Source organism: Orussus abietinus, unplaced genomic scaffold, assembly GCF_000612105.2.
Source record: "Orussus abietinus isolate OABI.00-Male unplaced genomic scaffold, Oabi_2.0 scaffold2, whole genome shotgun sequence".
In the NCBI taxonomy this organism is placed as follows: Eukaryota; Metazoa; Arthropoda; class Insecta; order Hymenoptera; family Orussidae; genus Orussus; species Orussus abietinus.
The window spans coordinates 3399109-3421906 of record NW_019396012.1 but is presented as its reverse complement, the minus strand read 5'-3'; the positions used below and the strand labels follow the sequence as shown (position 1 = coordinate 3421906).

General features: G+C 49.3%; 4 protein-coding genes across 11 annotated transcripts in view; 3 read left to right on the top strand and 1 right to left on the bottom strand.

Annotated features, from left to right (window-relative positions):
* Window positions 1-660: 660 nt before the first annotated feature.
* On the top strand, window positions 661-11568 carry LOC105700609 (tyrosine-protein kinase CSK). Of its 7 annotated transcripts, none has more exons than XM_012426619.2 (9): window positions 661-881; window positions 3285-3328; window positions 6914-6969; window positions 7206-7567; window positions 7739-8392; window positions 8481-8676; window positions 8758-8844; window positions 8915-9007; window positions 9099-11568. In XM_012426619.2, the coding sequence occupies exons 3-9, from the start codon at window positions 6940-6942 to the stop codon at window positions 9192-9194; spliced, it is 1518 nt and encodes a 505-aa protein (XP_012282042.1). In that variant the 5' UTR covers window positions 661-881; window positions 3285-3328; window positions 6914-6939; the 3' UTR covers window positions 9195-11568. The 7 variants fall into 7 exon arrangements, with proteins under 7 accessions (XP_012282042.1, XP_012282045.1, XP_012282043.1 ...); XM_012426622.2 differs by having other exon boundaries at window positions 661-948; XM_012426620.1 differs by lacking the exon at window positions 661-881 and adding an exon at window positions 963-1171.
* A 57-nt stretch (window positions 11569-11625) lies between these two features.
* LOC105700449 lies at window positions 11626-15731 on the bottom strand. The gene is made up of 5 exons (XM_023434563.1): window positions 15713-15731; window positions 15498-15653; window positions 14085-15218; window positions 12771-14045; window positions 11626-12668 (listed from the first exon to the last, which is right to left on the bottom strand). The coding sequence occupies exons 1-5, from the start codon at window positions 15729-15731 to the stop codon at window positions 11626-11628; spliced, it is 3627 nt and encodes a 1208-aa protein (XP_023290331.1).
* A 481-nt stretch (window positions 15732-16212) lies between these two features.
* Window positions 16213-17860, top strand: LOC105700575. Its single transcript, XM_012426536.1, has 2 exons — window positions 16213-16982; window positions 17128-17860. The coding sequence occupies exons 1-2, from the start codon at window positions 16396-16398 to the stop codon at window positions 17627-17629; spliced, it is 1089 nt and encodes a 362-aa protein (XP_012281959.1). The 5' UTR covers window positions 16213-16395; the 3' UTR covers window positions 17630-17860.
* A 263-nt stretch (window positions 17861-18123) lies between these two features.
* The window catches only part of LOC105700576 (T-lymphocyte activation antigen CD86), a 203889-nt gene continuing 199214 nt past the window's right edge, over window positions 18124-22798 (top strand). For both annotated transcript variants that reach the window (XR_002762407.1, XM_012426537.1), the window contains exon 1: window positions 18124-18138. The gene's annotated coding sequence lies outside the window, so the exon portion shown is untranslated. The remainder of the gene's footprint in view (window positions 18139-22798) is intronic.

The following is a 22798-nucleotide window of genomic DNA, read 5'->3' as shown; positions in this document are numbered from 1 at the left end:
TTGCGTTCTTGCCTTCCTCGTTCGTTTTCTTAAAAAGCTGCAGAAGACTGATAAATTTACCTAATTTACGAAATGTTTCATTCAGTAGAGATTTCCTAAACCCATTTAAATTGATTAGAACGCTACGGTCAGAATGAAAGTTTCAGTGTTCAACAGGGAGGCATTGTACTAAATTTTAAATAATGCCGCCAGTTCGATACTAGCAAGGGCTATTGTTTCGCGCTGCTTAAATCTGGTATTTTACGAAACACTTACATCGAGTACTAATTAGACGGGGGGGTGAACCGGGAGTCACTAGTTGGGACGCAACACGTGTACATTTATTAAAAATGTCAATAATTGACTGTGCAGTGTATGATAATTGAGAAAAAAGATTAATAAAAAAATTGGTTTCGTTATTTGTCGGGTTAACGTCCACTTTGAGTATATTAAACAGTTTCGGGACGATAACGTCATTGATGGAAGAATGTGTACTTTACTCAATTTCAAATAGTCCGCCATTTTGTTCGGATAGCTACAGCATGGTTCAGTGTCGGCACAAATATACTTCATTGGCCATTTCAATTTCACCATAGCCTCGTTAGCCAATGGTAGATCGTCGAGATTTACTGTGCCGAACACATTGGGAAAAAGAAACTAGCGGCATTCCTCTTCTCCGATTGGAAGAGATGTGTTCTCTCTTGCTCTTTCCCTTTCCCGAGTTATGTGTAGCAAGATGGCCGCCTAAGCGAAGTGAGTGCGTGACATTCCGTAGGGTGTTGTGTTTGTGAAGTTCCTCCGTGGCAAAATTCGTGAATATTCCCTGGCGCGACGCGGTGACAGCCGTTTGCCGATTATCGCGTCGCCGTTGCCACTCAACGGCATCGACTAACGGCCTGCAGGTGGGTCTCAGAGATTCAGAAATGCGAGCACATCGTCGAGGAGGCGATTGTTGTCGAGGCTGCTGCGGTACGTGAAAAGTCGAGGCAGCCGATCCGATTCCTCTTCAATTCCCTTGCCAGGTTGCTCGGAAGCATGTTTGTCATCGGTTTGCATCTATAATAGGCACGCCAACGTCTTGATAACGCGGATTGCAGCTTTCGGCACTTTGCAGCGAGTAACCCTCTCACCTCGTTCGGCGGCAGATGTGAATGTATTTAAATCAACAGACGTTGTTTCCAGTTAATTCCAGGTAATATTGTGGCATACGTCGATTAGATCCCTGTTAGAGTGGACATTCATCGGGGAAGGATCGTTCGAGATCATTGAACGGACACGTTCACGGTCAGTCGATGGATTCTGTTAGGCAAAGTGCTCTACAGCTTTCTCTAGAAGTTAATCTTGCTTAGACCAAGTTCTTTGGTTTACTTTGAACCGATGCATCGTTTCTGATTTAATATCTATGTATCGTAATTTGTATCCTAGATTCAATGGCGAGTGTTTATGGTTTATGTTCTTTGGTTCTGGTTCTGCGACGAGTTGCCTTTGGCAGCTATCGAGATAGGGATACGGATATTGAGTCGAGATGTAGCTAATATCATCCCCTGCAGTGTCAATGTTCCGTTGAGTTTAAACAAAGTTGAACTCGTGCCAGTAATGTTATGTTCAAGACTGGCAGCGAGCGGTAATGAATCTTCTGGTATCGATTCCGAAGAGTGGTGGTAATCGGCATGCATCCAATTTGAATCTATTGCTATTCGTCGAGAATCTATTTATCGATGTAGCAATTTTGAGGAAGAAATTCGACGTTAACATAACCTTAAACCATGTTGAAGAATATTTCGCACCATTCTGAAATTCATATAGTCCTTTAAATACGATCGCATAGAGGCTGTAATCCTTCAAACGTCCTGAGTTCCTTACGAGCCTTATAAAATTAAAATCAATTTAGCCATTTAATGTCAATTTGTGTTTCATCGTGAAATTATTATTAGCCTTCTATACTTTTCTCCGGATCCCGAGACGAGTTTCTCGATTATCAGATTCCGAAGTGACGTCTCGTATCTCGGCATACTCGAGCTCTATAATTGCAGATTGATTTTCCTCCGTTGCAGCGAGCAAGTGCCACTGACCGGGGTCTATTTTCGGCGAGGCGCTTTCGCGACTCCGCCGCGAATTTATGCGCGAGGTCGCCGGAAAGGTGCCGCTGCCAAAGGGAAGAAGAAAAAGATATCCATGCCGAGAAAAGGACCGAGGGGATAAAAAAGTAGGAGCTTTTCGCCGGATGCTCTCTTCGGCGCTCTCCAGCGGCATTCCACCAGGGCGCATTCCTGGGCCTCTACGTTTCCGCGGTCGTCTTTTTCCAATTTTTCTACACGGGCGAATCGATTCTCTTCAACGATTTCTTCGCGCACTGTCGATATCTCCTTGTATTAATAAGTGGATTTATTGGCGCCTCTTTATCGGTTCCTTTCGAGCGTGCCTCTTCTATCTTCGGTCGCGCGCTGATACGTATTGGCGACCCGTGCGAACTCGGGCAATTAGCAATCGGCTAATTGCACGCCGACGAGTAATCCAGTCACAATGCCCGATTGTACTCCGCAAGTGGAGAGCTCTTCCTCCCAGGTCCCCCGATCGTTCGCGGCCGGGGAAGTGGACCAATTTTTCGCCTCTTTCTCGATCGCGAATGTCCCGATAAGATATCTCAGCGACTGCACGTTCGACCAGGTGCAGCGGTGGTCCTCGAGCGGATGATCTCGATGAAACGTCGTTTCTCCCTTTTTTCCCTTTTAATTACGATAATTATCTGTCACACTCCACTGGTTGCATTCTCGGTCTAATCGAGCATCTCGACCTCGCATCCTGTGGAGTCGGGCTGAAAAGATCATGGATCTAGACCGCCGAGAGCAGCCTTTCTCAGAGCATGATTCAGACCTAAAGTTAACGTGGTCGTTTAAGGGACTCGCCAACTCGGAGCATGGTGTCATTAGACGCGATTTACCTGCGATTAAACGTCCGCAGGTGTTTCCGGCACAACGAGCCGCGATGGATCCTCTTCCTATGTCTAACGATCATCCCCCAGGCTGAATTAACAGTATTAATTAGAGCTAATTGCGAGCGAGAGAAATACTCTGCCTTGACGTATCTCGACTCGGCATATGAGAGGAATAATGGAGTAATCTGATAATAACGGGTCACACTGGATGATTTTAAAAAGCGGTAAATTCCTTCTTTTTTTTTTTTTTTCTATGTTTCGTGGGTCACCTCGACGATGCGCAATGTTGAATCGTAAATTTGCGGGGAGGGTAATAATGGCCGGGACTCGATTATCGTGCCTCAAGGACTCGTTTGGTTTCTGCTTTCAGAAGGGAAGAGGACGATGGAGGGTAAACCGGAAGCGTAAATCGATGTGAGTACATCCTGCCGATCCACGGAGTCCTGCGTGCCTTCCACCTCGGCCCGGCCTGGCGAACTCCTGGAATTCGCGATATACACCTCCAATTAAGATCGAATTACCGATGCCACGCCGGATCTCGTTTAACTTTGAAATTGCGCCGTTAATGAACAAACCCCCGCCGATATCGATAGGGCAGCGCCTCGGGTTACGGCAGTTGCGGCGCGATAATTGGCGCACGCAAATTCCGGATAATGAGCCGAGCGAGGGCGTTTTTTTTTTTTTCTTGATTCCTCTCGAAATCGATCTCGAGACGGATTTTCGGCTCGACGATTGGTATCACTTCGACGTATGAACAACCCGATGTAAATCCAAGAAGACGTTATTTCCATCGGTGCGCGGACTTGGATATACCGTGGATATCGTACGGATATGTCTGAATCGGCCTTTAACGTTGCCCTCGCTCGCCAGCATTCGGGGGTCCTCGAGATGAAACCAGTTTCGTCTTTATCGGAGCGGACGTAACCCGTTTTCTCGATCTTCCTGCCCCGCGAGAGCAAAAGGGTGCAATTATTGTACGTCCTCCGGAGACGCGATTAATGTCACCTGGCCGGTAACGACGAAGACGAGGCCTCGTCGTTACTCCAGTTCTCGCTTCCTCCGCATCCGAAATCCGTCTCGTTTCCTCCTTCCGCGCTCGGGGACGGCTTCGCTCGTTATTCCCCGATTATCTGGAACGAGAGGGATCGATATTAGATCGATGGCCCACTTGAGACGGCGCTTTCCGAGTGGCTCGAATGTGCCTCGAATACGGACTCGGTGCGCTCCTTTAGTCTCGGGGAATTATCGATGACAAGTCCTTGGTATAGCTTCATTGATTAGGTCTTGATAGCCAACGGATACGTATGGACCTCGAGTCTTCGCGAGAGCGAGGAGCTTCCTCAAAGGGACGACTCTTGCGGTTCCGCTGAGCGCGAAATCGCGCCCAGTCTCGCCGGGTAACGCCAGATGGAAAACGGGCAGGTCACGGTACAGTAACGTGTACTGTTAAGAGTACATTCAGCGAATCTGCGGGTGATTTTTGTACTCCCCGCTTTTATTGACACGGTCATTCCCGCTCCCTGGGTCTCCTTCCGGGAGGAGGAGAGTCCCGGAGTGGCGTCGAAATTCAGAAGTGCATCGGAGAGTGCATCGCGAACGGGTGTTAGGAATGCGCGTCGAGGGTGTGTAAAAAAAAAAAATATCAATAGCTTCTTTCAAAATTTGTCGCCGCGGGCGACTTCGGCTTTCCGGCGAGGGATGATAAAATAAATGAAACGAGCGCACCGCGCGTTTCGAATCGGCTTCCGGCGAGCGATCGGCCCTGGCTCGTTTTACATCGCGTGCGATTAATTTTCCCCGAGGCCGAGGGAGGGAAGATTACGAGGTGTGCATGTGCCCGATTCCGTTTCACTCGCTAAACACGCCCGGCATTGACCATTAAAAGCGCCTTTAAGACGCGCGCATTCATCGAGCCTCTCGCCGCTTCCTATGATTTATCTCGGTCGCTTCCTCGAGCGGCTTTCGACGTCTCGTCGAGAAGGAATTAGCCACGACCCGCTTCCTGCAGGGGATTTCTCCTCCGAATCGACCCGTCCTAACTCGATTCCGACGTAACTTTCTATATCACTCGGAAAAAACTGTATTCATTCTCCGCGGCGCCCCCTCGTTCGCGCCTCCACCTCCGATCGGTTTTTAATGAAATAAGTGGCGCTTAGAGGAGAGAAAATAAACCGCAATGCCGGGAGAGCGCAATGAATCACGAGCGCAAGTAAGACGCAATTACGTCGCAAGGTCGAGTCGAAATGGAATCACCGTGCGGAAAAGTGGTCACCTCTCGTTTCCCTCTCGGGAGTTGCGCGATCAGGAAATCCAGGTAGATTAGATAATAAATTATTCGGATTTTCCGGACCACTCGAGGTTACTTGGAAAGTTAGAAAGACCATTTTCAAGATTTTTTTTTTTCCCATGGCTTAAGCTTCTCGCAGTGGCTTCCATTAACGAGCCGATGCGTTCGATTCGTTGCCTGCCTATTGGAAATCTCGGTGATACGGTCGTTTAGGAGATCCCCGATGCAGACTTTTCGCTTCGATAGCTCGGCCTTGGACGAGGAGAGTGATGTCACCGAGATGACACACGTGAATCGCGCTCAAGCGGCGGTCTTCGTGTCAAATATTTTTCCGCACGTGGTCCTTCGCAACCGTCATCGCGGAAAGCTCGGTTAACCACGAGGCTCCGATTCTCGTGTATGAATTTTAATTTATTTTTTTTCTTCGCGATCTTGTCGCGGATTCCTGCCGACTCGGAAGAGGGGGACGTGTCGCAAGGCTTTTCGGAGCATCGCGTCGAGGTGAAACACCGTTTTCGCAATGCGCACGCCCTCGCGAAACAATTTATCAGCGGTGCACGAGGCTACGGCTCGTGTCCCCTGTCCGAGGTGTCCGGCGAGGATTTATTATGGGGACCCTCCCGTCAAAATGCTCGGAAAATAAGTACTTTCAACTTAAGATTACAACAATGTTTTTGGAAGAAGGATTTTATTAACCCGCGAATTTATTTGTAAAAAGTGAGTCGAGCGAGGAGAGTTGAAAAATATCGCGAATCGCAGTCGAGATCTCGCGACGCCCAGGTACAGTTCTCGGCCCGCTTGTTTCGACGAGGCGGCGTAATTATTTTTATCCCCGCGGATCGCTCCCCCCGCGCAATTCGCATGATAATTCCGATGCTCGGTGCGCGAGCCCGGTTGTGTATGCCATTTTTGCATACTTTCGCGGGCGCCCGCCTCGTTCGGCGCACCGATGCCCGGTCGAAGTGGGCCCACGTGAGACGAGGCCTACCGACGAGAGGGTCGCATAAATGTAAAACCGACTTCTTATCGGTCTAATTAATTTAAGGACGTATCCGTCCGCGATTTACCCGCGATCGAAGGGGAGACCGATCGTACGAGTACTCGTTCCGCGGAGTGGACTTCAACTTAGGTGATCCCCAGCTTAAACTAGGAAATTAATTTTCCGGGGGCATGTGTGCACCCCGAATGTTCCGTTTCATCCTCGAGGTGGATAATTTCCGACGAAGGTCTCGGAAAAAGAAGCGAGGACTGGCCAGTTGACATTACGTAAGGCCTATCCGCGTATTGGTATGTCCGGCCGCGGCTATGCGTTTTCGCGTGACATAACGCGACGCACTCGTCGGGCGGACGACGTCCAAGGATAAGACTCCGGTTGAATTATTCAATGTTTGCTCCTGCAGTGATTTGCCCCTTGGTCATGTTGTGCATCGCGTAGAAGAAGATCCATTTTGGTCCCAGGACACCGGACGGAGAAGGTGCGCCGAGCCTTCTCCTCCTTTCCTCTCCTTCACCTTCGATTTCCGGCCTACTCCGATCTTGGGGAAATACGTATGTTAGTGCAGGAGCGAGGCGAGGGCTGATAAAGCGAGTAGCGAAACCATCGCGACGATTAACTCGCGTTTCCGGGTAGTTTTGTCGCGAGCCGGCTGTCGCAGTCTCGCTGGCGCTGGACGTTAACGAGGACGTTAACGAGGACGTTTTGTTGCTTTCAGACGATGATCGAGCACCGGCGCCCACAATGAGCCAGAATCTGCAAAACTCCACCTTAGTGAGTATCGATAGCAGCGACGAGGAAAATCGGTCTTGGTGCTGGTTCTGCATGTTTTGCGATCCTTGCACTTTTTTTTTTACATTTTGCGAAACCAACGCCATGACTCGTCCTCAAACCTGACTTTTAGTATTAAAAAAAAAAAATAGTTTTGCCCGTCACCACAGAGGAACCCCAAGGCGCCTCTGGCTGACAAGCACCTGGAACTGACCTACGACATGTTTGCGACTTTTCAGAGATTAATCCAGCCTACCGTCACCGCTGCAGTGATGCCGACCTATCACAATGCCGGCGGTGGTTACCCCAACGTGTCGGCCCCGGCCCGGCAGGGGAAACTCGACGGCAACCAGAACCACCATACCATCCCATCAAACGTGACGTCGTCGCATGCTCTTATCCAGAACGTCGCCCCGAATCTGACGGCATCGTCCAACATTCCGTCCCACCCGATTTCCCCGACTATGACCACGCACTTGAATGTCTCGTCTCAGAATATCGGAGCCACCCTTAACACCGTGCCCTCGGCGAACGTCACCAATACCGGGGGCACCACCTTGCCGGTCAACCCCAGGCACGAGGTCAAACTCAACGCCATGCCGTGAGTATTTCCTGGATCTACGGAAATATTTGCTTTTCGTTCGAAGAAGTGATAATATTCTGCGAATTTTTTTTTTTATCCGTAACGAGGGATTAATTGCGATAGATGACTTGGGGGAATATTTGATGTACCATTTCATGACTCGATGTAACGCAAAGGTACATGTCGTAGATGGTTCCACGGCAAGATATCCAGAGAAACGGCGGAGAGACTTCTGTGGCCTAGAGAAGACGGCCTGTTCCTAGTCCGGGAGTCCACGAACTTCCCCGGGGATTACACGCTGTGCGTGTGCTACCAAGGCCGCGTGGAACACTACAGGGTCAAGTACAAGAACAATCAGCTGACCATCGACGACGAGGAGTTCTTCGAGAACCTGGCCCTCCTCGTCGAGCACTACGAGCAGGATGCGGACGGGCTGTGCACGCAGTTGACCAAGTCTCTGCCAAAGCAGGGCAAGCAGGACTTCTGCGTCGACCCCAAGGCCTTCGTCGAGGCGGGGTGGGTGATACAGACCACCGAGTTGGAGCTCAGGGAGTGCATAGGGAAGGGCGAGTTCGGCGACGTCCTCCTCGGGGTGTATCGGGGCGAAAGGGTCGCCGTCAAGATGCTGAAGGACAACAGCGAGGCCGCCCAGAGGTTCCTGGCCGAGGCGAGCTTGATGACCTCGCTGATTCACGACAACCTCGTTAAGCTGCTCGGTCTTGTCTTCAACAATCAACATATGTACCTGGTTACCGAGTATATGAGCAAAGGATCCCTGGTGGATTATCTGAGGTCTCGGGGAAGACTCCACGTCTCGAGAAAGGACCAGATCAACTTCGCATAGTGAGTGCTCACCCCGGATCCACGTCCGTCGCGAGATCCTATGAGTATATCGAAAGTATATCCGTTTTTCTTTCTTTCTCTCCCAAAGCGACACGTGCGCTGGAATGGCTTATCTGGAGTCCAGGCATGTCGTGCATCGAGATTTGGCTGCGAGAAACGTTCTCGTCGCGGAGGATAATTCCGCGAAGGTCTCGGACTTCGGTCTAGCTCGGGACGAGAATTTTTCCCTCGACGGCGGCAAGCTGCCCATTAAGTGGACTGCTCCCGAGGCCTTGAAGCAGAATGTGAGTACTCCGGTTGAAACTATTTAACTTTATGTAACGATAATGACGCGAGACAATGTGGAGTACTGTTACTCGTTTCAGAAATTCTCTAACAAGTCCGACATGTGGAGCTTCGGAATCCTGCTCTGGGAGATCTATTCCTTCGGACGTGTACCTTACCCTAGAATAGTGAGTTTCAATTGTCGTCCGGCGATCCGTTAGCGACAGCTCTTAATGAATAATTCCATGATCGTTTCAGCCTTTAGCCGATGTCGTTAAATGCGTCGAAAAGGGGTACAAGATGGAACCACCGGACGGCTGTCCATCCGAGGTTTATGAAATAATGAGACAGGTATGCGCAACTGGAAGTAACGTCGGCGGGGAATGTCGATGCAACTTGGATATTTCTCGGGACTGAATAATATATTTTTTTTTTTTCTAAGGCATGGGATCTGCAGCCCGAGAAGAGACCAACTTTCCACGACATCAAGGCGAAGCTCGGTCAACTGAAGGCCGAGTGCACCAAGGGGGCGAATTGAAGAGAAGTCTCTGGCTTCGACTGCGATCGAACGCGTTGACAAAAGACAAAGGGCGACTGATCGGTCTAAGAGGTAACTTTTTATAATCAGGGAAAAAGGTAGCGGCTCTAAATACTCGGACTTAGGAGAAGACAAAGATGCGATTCCGACTGTACATTGTATAAACGTAGTATTCGCGTTGCTTGTATTTATTGTAACGTTAGTTCGCCTTTTTTGAGGGTTTTATTGATTTTACATGACGGCTATCTTTGTGCACAAACCGTTTCCGTATATCGATCGTGCCTTTCTTTAGATCGATGTTCCCAAAAGGAGAACTTTGTTGAAAGACGAAATAGAGGGGAAAAAAAAAACGAGGGAGTACAAACTAATTATTTTGCGAGCGTTTGCAGCTGCTATTAGCTTCTCTCACAATGCATTCGCAGTGACCATGCAGCCTGATAAGTTGCAGATCTTAATTCGCCATACAAAAGCGATCGCTCACAGACCCGTGGCCTCGATCGTATGTGTCCGATAACGTTTTTGCGACGCAATGAAATATTTGTTCGCCATACCGCCAGCCGCAATAGAGGCCGATACGCTTTTATATTTTTTTACTCATTTGTAAGGCCTGCCCGGCACTTTTTACGCTATATGGCACGACGTAATCGGCTTAACATCCCTGTTGTGCGGCTCTAAAGTTTCGATGTTTTAGATACAACGGTCTTACCGGTTTTAATGCTTCCGCTTGAAGAAGTCGCGAAAATTGAGTTTCAGAAAACACGCGAAACGAACGCGCCTTGGGACTCGGGGGTCCGATTAAACGGCGATCTACTATACACTATACTTCGCTCTGAACCAGCGAAAGTTACGTTTAATAAATGGCGACTCCGATATCGCTTTCGGTGATAAGATCGTAAACCCTTGCGATAATATCCAATGGATCCAGGCGGATCCGTCTCTTGGCAACTAGAGGACGCGAAAATGTCTCGTAGGCTCTTAAGCTTCCCAATTAAAGATTCTTTGTAGTAAGCGTTTGTCGTTAACTAAATTATTGCGGTTGCAGCTAAGAATTATTTAAATCCTGTTTCGGGAGGTTCGCGCCTTAGCGGTGTGTACGTAACTGTATATATCTTGTATATATCTATCCGTTAAAAGGAAACCGTTCCGAGACCCATTCGCACCGATTAGAGGTTTATCAAAGGCGTCCATTTACCGAAGGCGCTCACATTCGAGATCCGATCTATCACGAGCACTTCCATTATCCAAGTGATCGAGTTCTTTCCTGATCACCGGAAGGGGGCGAACTATCGTATCCGCGATTCACGAAATATGTGCGTCCATTCTCGAGGAAACGTAAGTTCGACACGGGACGGAAGCCTATCGACGATCGAACATCGATACGAATATATTTTTGAAACTTTGGAGGCGTATTCCGCCAATTGTAACGATGCACGGTCGAGGAGATAAATATGTATAATTTGGAGAGGAGTCGAAACTCTTTGTAATTATCGAAAGGACATTGTTCCTGGGCGTAAAAGGGTCAAGGTTCCAAAAATATACTCGTCTTCCTTAGGGCTACGTTACCTACATCGAACATTTTTCTGTTCACCCGCCGAACAGACCTTAATCGTTAAGTTTTGACTTCAGTAAGTTCGATTATCGCTTACGTGCGACAAGTACCGTCTAGAACGGCGTACCAACGTTATACTTGACTCCTCAGCCACGGCGGAATCGAAATTGCCGTTGGTGAAAGGGATGAAAGGCCTCGGAGTTTTCTATCGCCGACAGGGAACACGAGTTCCAGAGGACGGTTCCCGCGTCTATTGCACGTGCAAATGTTGTTTTAAGTTTTAGGAGTTACGTATCTTACGTATTTACCAAAATGTGTGTTACCGGGAGTCAAAGAATTTCTACGAATGCGTCATCGGGGGCAATCGACTCGCGAGTTTTGTATCACCGACCTTCGCTACCGAGCATCTCGAATTGGTTGCATCGAAACGTATCCAGAAAAGGCGCCTAAGCGTGGTTTCTCTCTCTTAGTTTATTTTTATTTTAGTTCCGCCAATCCCCTCGCCCTTCTTAAACGCAGAGCAGCTACGCACGCGGAAACACGAGAGTATGGAAGGTCGATATCAATAATTGCGTTACACCGATAATTATCTCTCTCTCTCGAGTTTACGTCCTGGATCATCGCTCGACGTCGCATCCAGCGGTGTCGATGAGGCAGCGTCTCTTTTAACGACTGTATATTTTAACTATTTATATAACGACCTCGTAAAGGCGCGTCCGCGGCCACTTCCCGGTAGCCCGCGACGCGAGTTCTTTTAACCCGTTTCATTGTAATCGACCCGTTAGACCGTAAGAAATTTAATATATATTAATATGAAATGACAAATATATCGCCAATTGAATTAAACTAAGGGCCGTACGTTTGCGCGGGCTCTGTTGGATATTAATATTCGTGAATATTAATGACATCTTCGCGTTCCGTTATCAACGTCGAACTATACGACTCGATGGTGCGCTCTACGTAGTTCTTCCCATAGAACACATCCGTATAGTTAACGTCATCCCGGAGTTTTATCTGACGCGTTTCCACTCTCTCCGACGATCGCCTTAATTTCTTGCGCTCTTCGAAATCGAATCGCATCGAGTCCTGGTCTCTCTTCGAGTCCGCGTAACGAAGTTCCGCGAATTTCGACCTCTTCGCCTCATCGTCGACCTCCATTACCGAAGGGAGCGTCCAAAACTTTTCGCTGCTCTTCAACTTGCGAGTTTTATTGGGACGATGGAATTCCTTCGGCTTCTTCGAGGCGAAGAACAGGGCCAGACAATTTTCCTCGTCGATAGGACTCCTGACAATTTCGAGAGGATTCGCGGCCTCTTTCTCGGGAACTTCCGACGATTTTTTTCGACTTCGTATCAACAAACTTCGCCGGACCTTGTACGGTCGAGCCGGTGGATCCTCGTTTCGATCACTCTGGGACGATTCGTTTATTGTAACGTAATTTCCTCCTGACCCGGGATCCTCCAAAACCGCGTGGGTGACTCTTCGCAGGACGCTGCACCTCCCGTCCACTCCTGCACACATGAGAGCATCGTGGATTCCGTCCTTTTCGAAAATTCGATTATTCCCCGATTCCGCCAGGGCTGAGAACTTCAGGTACCAACTTTCTTCCTTTCCGCGCGAGTTTCCCGCGTATCCCTCAAAATCGTCCGAAGTGTCACAGGATACGTCATTTGGATACTCTCCATTTTTCCAAGACCCCGTTGTTGCGAATTTCTCTATAAAGGACCCAAAGCACCCTGCTTGCGAGCCGATCGTGGAAAACAGGTCCCAGAAAAAGCCCACGTTGCACCTGGGAGTCGCAAGTTGCACCTGACCCTCGACTTTGGTTTTATGGTCCTCTCTCGACCCTTTCGAAAGATTTCCCTTCACCCTCAAGATTTCACCGTCCGCGTCTTGTTCTTCTGCGTTGCCCCTTCTCTCGATATCTGCAGATTTACATTTTGCTTCCTGAATCGTCGCACATCTTACATTTCCCTTCCAAACTCGTTATTTAAAGGCGAATCTTGATCAACATCTGGGTAACTTACGTCGAAATTTTTGCGATCCTCGCCAATCCTCCAAAACAGCTGACCTCTGTCGAGGGTCCTTGCCCGGCAGAATTTTCCTCGATGGCACCGAATCTTGAATAATTTCAAGGACTTCCGAGCAATTCTCCTTATCGGTGATCTCCAATTTTTTCGAGTCGATTTCCGAAGGATCCAGCATTTTTTCTTCGGCTGAGATCGTGGAAAAAATCCGGCCCTCGATCGTGCCATTCGTGCTCGCCCTCTTCAGAGAGGAAAGGACACTTTCGGAGCATCTCTTCAGGCTTCCTTTTCGTTGAGTTTCCTCTTCATCGCAGTCCTTTTCGTTCCGTATCGAGTCCTTTCCCTCGATCGAGCTCCCATCGGAGTCATGAGCAACTGCCAACGATTTCTCGTCGGCAACGACGTTCCTCTCGCTCTCGGTCTCTCCAAAATCGAGGGTCTTATTCGACTCGTCCTTGAAAGGGGTTCGCTCGAATTTAACGTCCGCCATGAACGTCACCCCGCCCTCGGTAAAACGATTTCGTCGTTTCCCAGGACAGTCCTCTCCCCCCTCGTCCCCGACATTTCGCTCGTCTTCCTCGCATTTCGATTTTTCGCAGGACCCCCCAACCCCGCAGGCGGTGCTCGACCTGGCGGAGCCATCCTCCTCGACGTCCTCCCCTTTCAGCTCCTCCGCCGAGCTCCACACTTCCTTTCCCTCTTCGACCTCCATAACTTCGTCTCCTTTTATCGTATCATCCTTTTCCGGGCACGTTATCGCCTCTTTAAAAGTCGGCAGGTCCTGTTCATCCTTTTTCCTCCCCCTCGGCGTTTCCTCGTCTCTGCCCTGACCTCCGTCAATAACGAGGACGACATCGGGGGGCAGTTTCAGGACCACCTCTCCCTGACTCTCTCCGTTTTGACTACCTTTCCTTTTTTCTCCAGGTCCTCGGAGTTTTTTTTTACCCTCGTCCACGCTTTCCTCCCCGGAGTCGTCCTCGCAGGAGCAGCACTCAGGATTTTTTATCCGATCGGGTCGCTTTTCGCAGCATCTGGATTTTTCCCCCTGGAGGTCCTTCTTGGGCTGGTCGTCGGGCTTGTCGTAAGTCGTTTCGGGACTGCCTACGCAGGGTTTCAGGTTCAACCTCCTGGGTTGTTGCATTCGCAGGACGAAGGGGTCTGGAGAGTCGTAGTCCTGGGTAGAGGTTGCATAGGGCTGGCACCTGCCGTGAGGGGTGGCTTGGATATCGGGGTAACCCTGCCCGTGCAGAAAAGGGGTGTTAGCAAATTGCTGGGCTATCGGGGGACACATGGGGGTCCTGGGGAGGGTGCAACACCTGCGTCTGTCCATCTCCTCCTCCACCTGGCAGATCTTGTTCCTGATGTTGTTCATCCTGGCTTCGGCTATCACCCGCTGAGAGCGATAGGGAGCAAAGTTCAGGTTGACCCTTTCCTCGCACTCCTTGTCCCTGAGAGAGGCTAGTAGTTCCCTGAGCTCGGCGTCCGTCTTCAGTGCCAGGATCACGGGGTCCAAGGAACACCCCGACTCGGCGCCGACCCCCTGCGACTCCATCAGTCTTCTGTTCACCAGACTCTCCACGTGCGCCTTCAGGACGTTGACTTTTAACTGAATAGTGGTCAACACCGGGACCACGTTTGGCGGGGGATTGGCCGTCATGTGCAGGTTGATCAGCGCGTTCACCTGTTGGGCATTCCTGGCCTCTGCTAGTAACTGGTCCTTGTTCAGCAAGTTGATCGACTTCTGGGCACGTTCGACGGTTTCTTCCATGGTGGTGTTCACGTTGGAGCCGGGCACCTTCCTCAACACCAATCTGGTGGCTGCACAAGGAACGATCCCCTGCATCGATAGAAGCTGAGAAGCCAAAGCCTGGAGATTGATGGAGGATGGGCAGTTTCTCTTTGCGCAGATCGTGTCATCCGGTCCCGCCATGCAACTGTGGTCTTCATGGTCCGAGGAAGAACAGCAGCTTCCTGGTGATCTCTCCGTTCCGCAGGGTGAAGAATTGGATCGCTTTTGGGAACATCCGCAGCCCTGCTTCTCCTTTCCTCCTCGTTGAGCTCCGAAAGGATCCAGCACGGGAAGGGGGAACGCAAATGGGTAACAGGGGTTGGAACAACAGGGCGATGGGGGAGCTGGGGGGTATATTATGGGTGGGTACATCATCGGTGGCGGTATCGTCATCGGGGTCAGCTGGGGAGGTGCACTTGGTTGGCTGGGACAATTGTTTGGCAGGATGAAGATGGGTGTTGGGTTCCCTATGTACGCTCTGATCTGGTCCAGCGCGTTTTGTGGAAGCGGTCCACATGGGGGTTGATTTTGACCCATTTGGATGTACGGGTTGAAGGGAACCTGGGGATTTGCCTGGTATGGGTTCATCCCTGGTTGAAGGTTTGGGGCAAATTGATCTTGTTGGTATGGCTGATAGAACGGGTTCTGCATCGGTCCTCCTAAAGGTGCAATCATGTGATAGGGTGCACGACGCGAGCTCGAAAAATCGCCTTTTACCCCGAGCGAAGAATTTTATTTCTACGCGAAATTATTTACTCGTGGCAATTTGGTAATTTTTGCAAATGGTAATTTTTAGAGGAATCTCTTGTTCTCGGGGAAATTGGTTTGGCATGACTTACTTAATTTACAGTCTAGCACGTTTACCTACAGAAGACGTTACGATAACGAGCCAAATGGAGTTGGTGATTCCTTCGCCCGGGGTAAAACCTACACCGTACCTGGTTGATTGTTCGGAAAAAAGCCACCTTGACCCGAGTGGGACTGGGGACCAAACTGTTGCTGTTGTTGAATGTTGTTCTGGCTAGTTTGGGCGAGAACGTTTTGACACGTCGGCGGAATCTGGGGCATCGAGTTCACCGGACATTGTATCCAGCCTGCGACCATTGCAAAAAGTTAGGCTTTCCTCTCAGAAACGGGCAGAGAGACTTCGTACGTTTGTCGCCGGCTCTCATCCTTGGTTCTCCGCTGAGAATCCCGATTTCTCGCTGTTCATGATCACTGGAATTTTTAATCGCGTTCGTCCAAAACGCGAGAAACCGAAACAATTCCTTATTTCAAGTCTATCACATTTTTCCTCATGTTTTTCCCCTGGACGAACGTCTCCGAGGGATAAAAAGATAAAATTTCCGAGACCTGAAAATCGTCCGCTTCACTTTTGTCATTTTTACCGATCTCGTCTAATAATTACGACTTTCATAGGAATACATTTTTTTTTTTCCTTCTGGGGACAAATATTTTATTCCACCAGCCGAATCAAATTGCCCGCGCTGAATGCAAGTTTTTATCATTCGAGCTGACCTCGTCGATGATACGACTTTCATAGTAATTAATATTAACTCTCCACCGGTGACAAATATTCGACTTAAGCAGGGCAATCGAATTGTCGGCGTTGGAACTCGAAACGGGTTCACCGGTCTACTTGTATGAAATAAGAACAAGGTGACATCGTCTAATCACAGGCTTGCGATAACGGTTTAATCGGGACGTGGAAGTTCGACGGTCTCTTTGGCTCAGTAGTTTGCTTGGACGCCGAGAGCTAACAGTAACTCCAGTAACTTTAAAGTATTCGGGGTGTCGCGTTCAATTGGCTAAACCCAAAAGAAAAGGAAGCAAAAAATGAATAAGCTGGAAGAAATTAAGCAGGAACTCGTCCCACACCTGGTGAACGAGCGGGTCTTTTGCGAGCCCGGTTCGCGTGAGTTTATCGAGCTAGATTCGATCGAGATCGAGGAGACTAAATCTGAATGGAGTTCATACGACAGAGTCTGTAAATTATACCGCGGAAAAGTAAATATAAAATTCTCCGGAGAGGTGAAGACATTTCCGGTGTTCATAAAAGAGGAGGTGCTGCATCACTCCAATTCGTGCGTTAAAATCCAGAACGAGATCTGCTTTTACAAAGAGATAGCGCCAAAACTTGGATTAACGAGTATACCGAAATGTTATTGGACGGGAAAATATCAAGATCAAGGGTTGAATTACATTATTTTGGAGGATTTGCAAGCCGAGGGGTATAAGGTGGTGAAGTCGCGAAGGTTGGACAAAGAACACATGAAACTTGCTCTCGAAGCTATAGCCAAAATCCACGGAAAGGGCCTAAGCTTCAAAGATAATAATTACAATGAATTTAGACACGTTTCTAAATTATTAACTACGATACCTCCCGAAATGTATACGATTACCACTCTTGGGAGCATTAAGCGGTATGTCAATTTTTAATATTATTCCCATTATTCCTAATATTTTAATTATGTTTGACAAGGGGGAGACAATCCCGAAGAGATGACTTTCGCCAAAGCGAAAGAACGTTTTTTTGGTATTACACGGTTTTCAATTTATATTTTTTAGATTACAAAAATATCTGACGAGTCGATATAGTCACTCGCAATTTGGCGCAATAGCCAAAAGTATCGATAAGCTCCTCGAGAGTAAGAACATGGATGACATCTATGGTCATTACAGTCCTATTTTTAATGAATGCGAAAACGACATTTTTACCATTTGCCATGGAAACTTCACCAGAGACAACTTGATGTATAAATACAACGGGAACATTCCAGAGGCGGTTAAAGTAATCGACTGGAAGTCGGCAAGATACAGCTCGCCTCTCGTGGACTTGTATTCCGTGATTTTTCTTAATTCTACGAGTACCGAGTGGTCACACGTTGTCGTCGAACAAAATTTATATACTCAAGCTTTACGAAGCGTGTATTCAAATATTCCCACGAGCTTCATGCAACAGGAATTTAAAAAAAAGTTGGAATACGCTCTCCTCAAGGCGGGCTACTACGAGGACATGTCTTACGAACGCCTAGATAATATCCTGTCCGCAATAGAATCACGAGTGTAAACATCAATTCTCCTCCTGGAAACGTACACTCTATTGTTCTTCAACGTCGTTACTTGGCGACATATATTTCGCCTTCTATTCTCACGTACCTACATTAGTAAATATACAATAATTTGCACGATGTCCCCTTGATTTCTTCACTATTGTCCAGGAAATACTCAAAGAGGACTGCGGCCTCAATTTACGCGTTCGCCGACGCGATTTGGCTAAAAAATAAAATTATTAATTACACATTAGTTGAGATGAACCAAATGCAACCAATTAAACGACTTTGTTGTATGAGTCAAATCCCATTTCCTGCTTGTACGTCCTACGTACGTACTTAGCATGATGCGGAGATTTTCTAAGAAATCTATTGGGTCGCTGGCGAATCAACATTTCCCTGGGTTTGTAGGGTCGGCGGGGTAGGAGGTGTGTTTCGTTGTACCGGTCGAAGGGGTCGCCGTTTGATTCGGTTGGTGGCGATGCCCCAGTAGAGAAGTGACAGGAGGACAATGAAGAGCATCACGGTGAGCATGAGTCGTTTCCTCAGACATGATTTTGCGGCCGAGAGGACGTTCGCGCACATGGGGATGGCCCTGGTGGAGACGATGCCGCATTGCGACGATGGCGGCGAAGAAGTTCCCGTGTAGGACGAGGCCTGAGTCTCGCAGTAGGCATGTTTAGTCATAGGCCAGCCCATGATGCGACCGCGTACCTTAAAGCCTTCCCTTTTTATCGAAAATTCAAGACCAGCTCGGAAATCCCGGGGAATTTGGACGAGGTCGAACCTCGAGTTTCGTCGAAAGTCTGGATCCCGTTGAGAGGTTCGGGGACAAAGCTCTTTTCTTTTTCCTTTTTCGCATCGGTTCAGGGTGGAGGGTGCCGATGACAATCGGCATCAAGCCGCGATCGCGCGAATGGAAAGCAATCGTTGGATTCCTACCGTGTACCGTAAAAAGGATATTCTATTTTTATGACCGTTTCGTCGAAAGTCTTGTTCAGGTTCGGTATATTTGTAACGGTTGTAACATATCTCGCGGCTCCGGTGCCCGTGTTAATTTTCCTGCACAATCTTGGGAGGTTGTAACTTAATGTTATAACGTTATAAATATATTTAGAAGTTTATGATAAATGCATATTAAGTGAGGATGAATTTTATAAATTTCTTTATCCGCGTAGCGGCGGAGTATTCGATCGCCTCGTACTTTTGGGTATAGGGTCCGCACTCGCGACGTGAGATGGCGCCACGAGCGCGTCGCTGTTCGAAATGGGGGGGAAATTTATTCAACAATGAGAATATATATCGAGCATCTGGTATTCGGATCCATTCTCGTCGCAGAGCGTTATCGGCTACGTCAACGAATCTCAAACACTCCTTCCACCCGCGCCCGCGAACCCCGATAGATAAAAAATCCCAGAGAGAAACGGACACTTTTTCGAATTAAATGGGCGAGTGAAGGGAGGGGCTGAAACGCGATTCGTTTGAAAACGGAGGCCGAAAGTTACATTCCAGCCGCCGCGAAAGTTCGAGGAGCGTGCGGCGGATATATTTCGGAAAAAGCTCGAGAGGAATTATGTTTTCGTACACGCGAGAGACGTAGCCTGGCGGCGGCAGCCCCGCGCGGAATCCTCGCAACGCGCGCCGCGCCCGCGGTTATCGCCGGGGGGAAAAGTTTCAAATTATGTACACTGTTAGCCGTTGATTACCATTGTTTGGCGGTAAGCGGATTTCCTTTGGGCCCCTCGGACGATTTTGGTGCACGTCCAACTTTGCAGGAGCGCGCCAGACGTTTCGCGCGGCTTAATAATTGCGGCACGCCAGCTTCGCTCCGCCAAAGCGATTCCTGCCTTTGCGCGTTTCCTTCGTTTCGCGACGAAAAAGCGTCAAAAACCGCGCCGTTCCTATACATTTATCCCAAGGATCTCATAAGATGTCTCGCTCTCCCTCTCGCTTTGCAAAAACTCGAGCAGCGCAATATATCAACGTTTTACCTTTGTGAAAAATGTCCCACTGCTCTCCCTTGTCTCGGTCCCCAAAAATCGTCCCGTAAATTAAGGAGCTGGGCTCCTTCCGGGCGGGCCGCCATCTTGTTTAGCGCTCGGCGGCACTTAATCTCGCGGCTGGGCCCCGCGGTTCGATTTTCCTGAATGAAGGGTAGCATTATTCAGAGGTGGCGGAAGCGTTATCGACAAAGTGTCCGCCCGGAGGCGCGCCTATTTTCGAGGCTCTCCATTAATAATGAAAATAACGTGAACGGCCCGCGGCGCTAAGTAAAGATCCACTTAGCGGTCGAAGTGGCGGGCGACAGTGACAGCTCGCGGCTGGACCGGCCGGCGCCATCTTGGACGCGGCGTGGAGTCCTCGTCAGCGAAGAAATCTTGAAACTTTCGAGCCATTTCAAACGTCTTGGTACGCATTCGCACCTCCTCGAGTATCTTCGGCTCTTTCAGGGTGGTCGCGTCCGTTCTTCTCCTCTTAATTTATACAGGGAACCGGTCCAAGTGGTGGAGCTGGTCGAGGATTACGCGTTCCATAATGGAGCAGACTTCCTCGAGGAGAACCCCGCGAGCGGTGGTCTTCTGCTCGAGGAAGAACAATATTACCTCCATTGCGAAACGGTTGTCTGAAATAATTCGAGCTCGAGGGAAGCCGAAGCCCAAGTTCGAGCCCACCTTCCAAAGTCCGCGGAGATCGTTCTTAAGATGACGTGGAAGTGACGTCAAAGTGGTCCGTTTTTATTTACGAAACTTTTCTCCGACCTGGGTCTACCGAATCGTATCACACTTTACAACGTGAATACAGAGGCTATAAGAAATGTTCCGACATCCCTGACATTTTAGTTTATTAAAATCTGTGTACAGAAATTTCTGAATGTTATAAAAAATTGATTTTCATGCATGCTAGGGCCTTCCTCATAGCCTCCGTATTCGCGTTGTAATGTTTGAGACGATTCGGTACACCCAGTTCGGAGAAAAGTTTCACGAACGACCGCACCGTCAGATGCCACTTTAGCATCCCCTTAACCTATCCCAACGACTCAACCCCACGTCAGGTGCATCCGCTTCCCTGACTTCCACCCCGGGTTCCCAAAGGTAAAACACGCACCAGCATTCATAAACAGCCGAGAACAACCGATTCCGGGGAAATATCCTGAAATTCGGAGACAAATCACCTCTGGTCAACCCTGCAGGGAAGAAAACCCCGAAACGGCTCTCCGGAGATTTCCCGTGTAATTAAATTTGAATTTCCCAATTGGTACGTATCGCTACGTGCGCGGGTTAAGGGATGATACGTCATAGATAAATATATTTCCACGAAACACCTCGGGCACCTAATTTCGCGAAATGTCCCCGAGTCAACCCCGGGGAAGAGCGGAGGGACAGGTTGAGACGGAGGGAGAAAGAGTCGCGGACATAAAGTGCACTGTCCGGCGAGCAGGGAAGGAAGGGGTGAGGTCGAGAGGCCAGACAGGGGATGAAGAGGGAGAATTCCGGGGCGCATTCCGGGTTTAAATATTTCATTCGGTGTTATGATGTAAAGCTCGGCCCCGGGCCACAGGGTGGCCGTGTCGCGCGAGTAATTGTACAGTCTCACCGGGTGAAAGAACGTCGAGGCGAAATGACAATCCTATGGCTTTCCGCCCCTTCCGCCACTCCTAAACTTGGGTATTAAATTTCATCCCCTGCTCGCCACTCCGAACCGAACCGGGGGTGGCATGCCCCGCGGTATTCCGCATTGCTCATCGAGCACGCGACTTTGCGCCCCGCTCGGCGGTACATCAAATGCGTATTTCTCCACCCCCGGGACCGCGTCCTCTTGATTTTTCCCCTCAATTTCCTCGCTTTTCAGATTTTTCCCCGCAGTTTCGGAATTCCGAAATCAAACGTGCGGCACTGGAGAAAAAAAAAAAAAAAGGAAATCCCCGGATCCGGGTCGCGGGGTTTTCGATTTACTCCGAGGGGCTCGCGGGGAAGGAGAGAGCGCGACCCTCCGCGAATTCGCGATCGCGGCTCTAATGCACGTCTCGGGGTCGTGGAATAGTGATAAATCGCTCGGTGACAATTATCCTTTTATTAGACGGTGTCGAGGCTAGAAGCAAGGTCCTTGCGACCGGGACTCGCTTCGATAATTCAGGAAAATCGAGGAAGTTCGCCTTCGAGGTACCTTCGGAGACGTGGGTACTTCCTGCATATACGGTGTATACATATACCTACGTATATATATTTCCGGCAAATATCGAGAGACATTTTATGAGGTAATAATGGAGGCGGTTCCGCGAAGTCTTCGCCCGAATGTTGCACCTCGGAGAATTTATCTTCCAACGTCCCGCGAGAATTGCACCTCGACTTCTACGGTTCCATTTTGATGCTCTCTCAATCGACCCTAAATAATTATTTCCCGCAATCGCATCTCGTTACGTTCCATATAACGGCCCTCCCACCTCAAGAAATACGATTCCCCGCTCGGCATTTTTATTTCCCCTCTTAAGTGCTCTACAGACCTCTCGATCAATGTCGGGCATCCCTCGCGTCGTATGCACCCCGTGTATGCCACCGAGGGGTGCATCGCTGCATCCCTTCGGCTCCGTATCGGAACGCGGTGTTCGCCGAGGGGAATTCAGGCCGAGAATTCCAGGGACGAAGTGGGACGAATTCGGAAGCAGATTGGAAATCGTTTAGGCGGTCTCGCGATTAAAAATCGCCGCATGGCCAACAACTGCCAGGCCTGATGAGGGTGGCTCCCACCCCCTGGAGAACCCCATATAAATTTCCCGGCAATTTGCATGAATTAACTACCGGCAGTGCTCGCAAAAAAGTTTCCCCGATTCTGTCCCCCGGGTCGGTTATACGGTAACTACGATACCTACGTACATATATGTACATATCGCCGTCACCTACCTCGGCCCGTCTCTCTCTCTCTGTGCACCCCATACGACGCGACGCATTGGCATTCATGTCGCACACGCGAATGCACCGATCGACACGCGTGTCCCCTTCCACCCCCCTGGCCCCGACGTGACTTCGACGCATTACGTTAACGTTATTCGTTGTTTATTCGGCGCCGATGAATTTTCATGAATGACCGGGGGATTAGCATTCATCGGGCGTGACGTCCCGCGTCGAGGCGGCCTCCTCTCTTCGGCGCGTTAAAAGTGCATCCCGACGCCCAGGGGTGCACGTCCCCGT

Coding starts and splice junctions, on each gene's coding strand:
- LOC105700449 (XM_023434563.1), bottom strand. Junction 15,219..15,497: donor TTTTCCGAACAATCAACCAG/GTACGGTGTAGG, acceptor TTGCACCTTTAG/GAGGACCGATGCAGAACCCG. Junction 14,046..14,084: donor GGAGATGGACAGACGCAGGT/GTTGCACCCTCC, acceptor GTCCCCCGATAG/CCCAGCAATTTGCTAACACC.
- LOC105700609 (XM_012426619.2), top strand. CDS start 6,940: ATGAGCCAGAATCTGCAAAACTCCACCTTA. Junction 8,393..8,480: donor GACCAGATCAACTTCGCATA/GTGAGTGCTCAC, acceptor TCTCTCCCAAAG/CGACACGTGCGCTGGAATGG. Junction 8,845..8,914: donor GTGTACCTTACCCTAGAATA/GTGAGTTTCAAT, acceptor TGATCGTTTCAG/CCTTTAGCCGATGTCGTTAA.
- LOC105700575 (XM_012426536.1), top strand. CDS start 16,396: ATGAATAAGCTGGAAGAAATTAAGCAGGAACTCGTCCCACACCTGGTG. Junction 16,983..17,127: donor ACTCTTGGGAGCATTAAGCG/GTATGTCAATTT, acceptor TATATTTTTTAG/ATTACAAAAATATCTGACGA.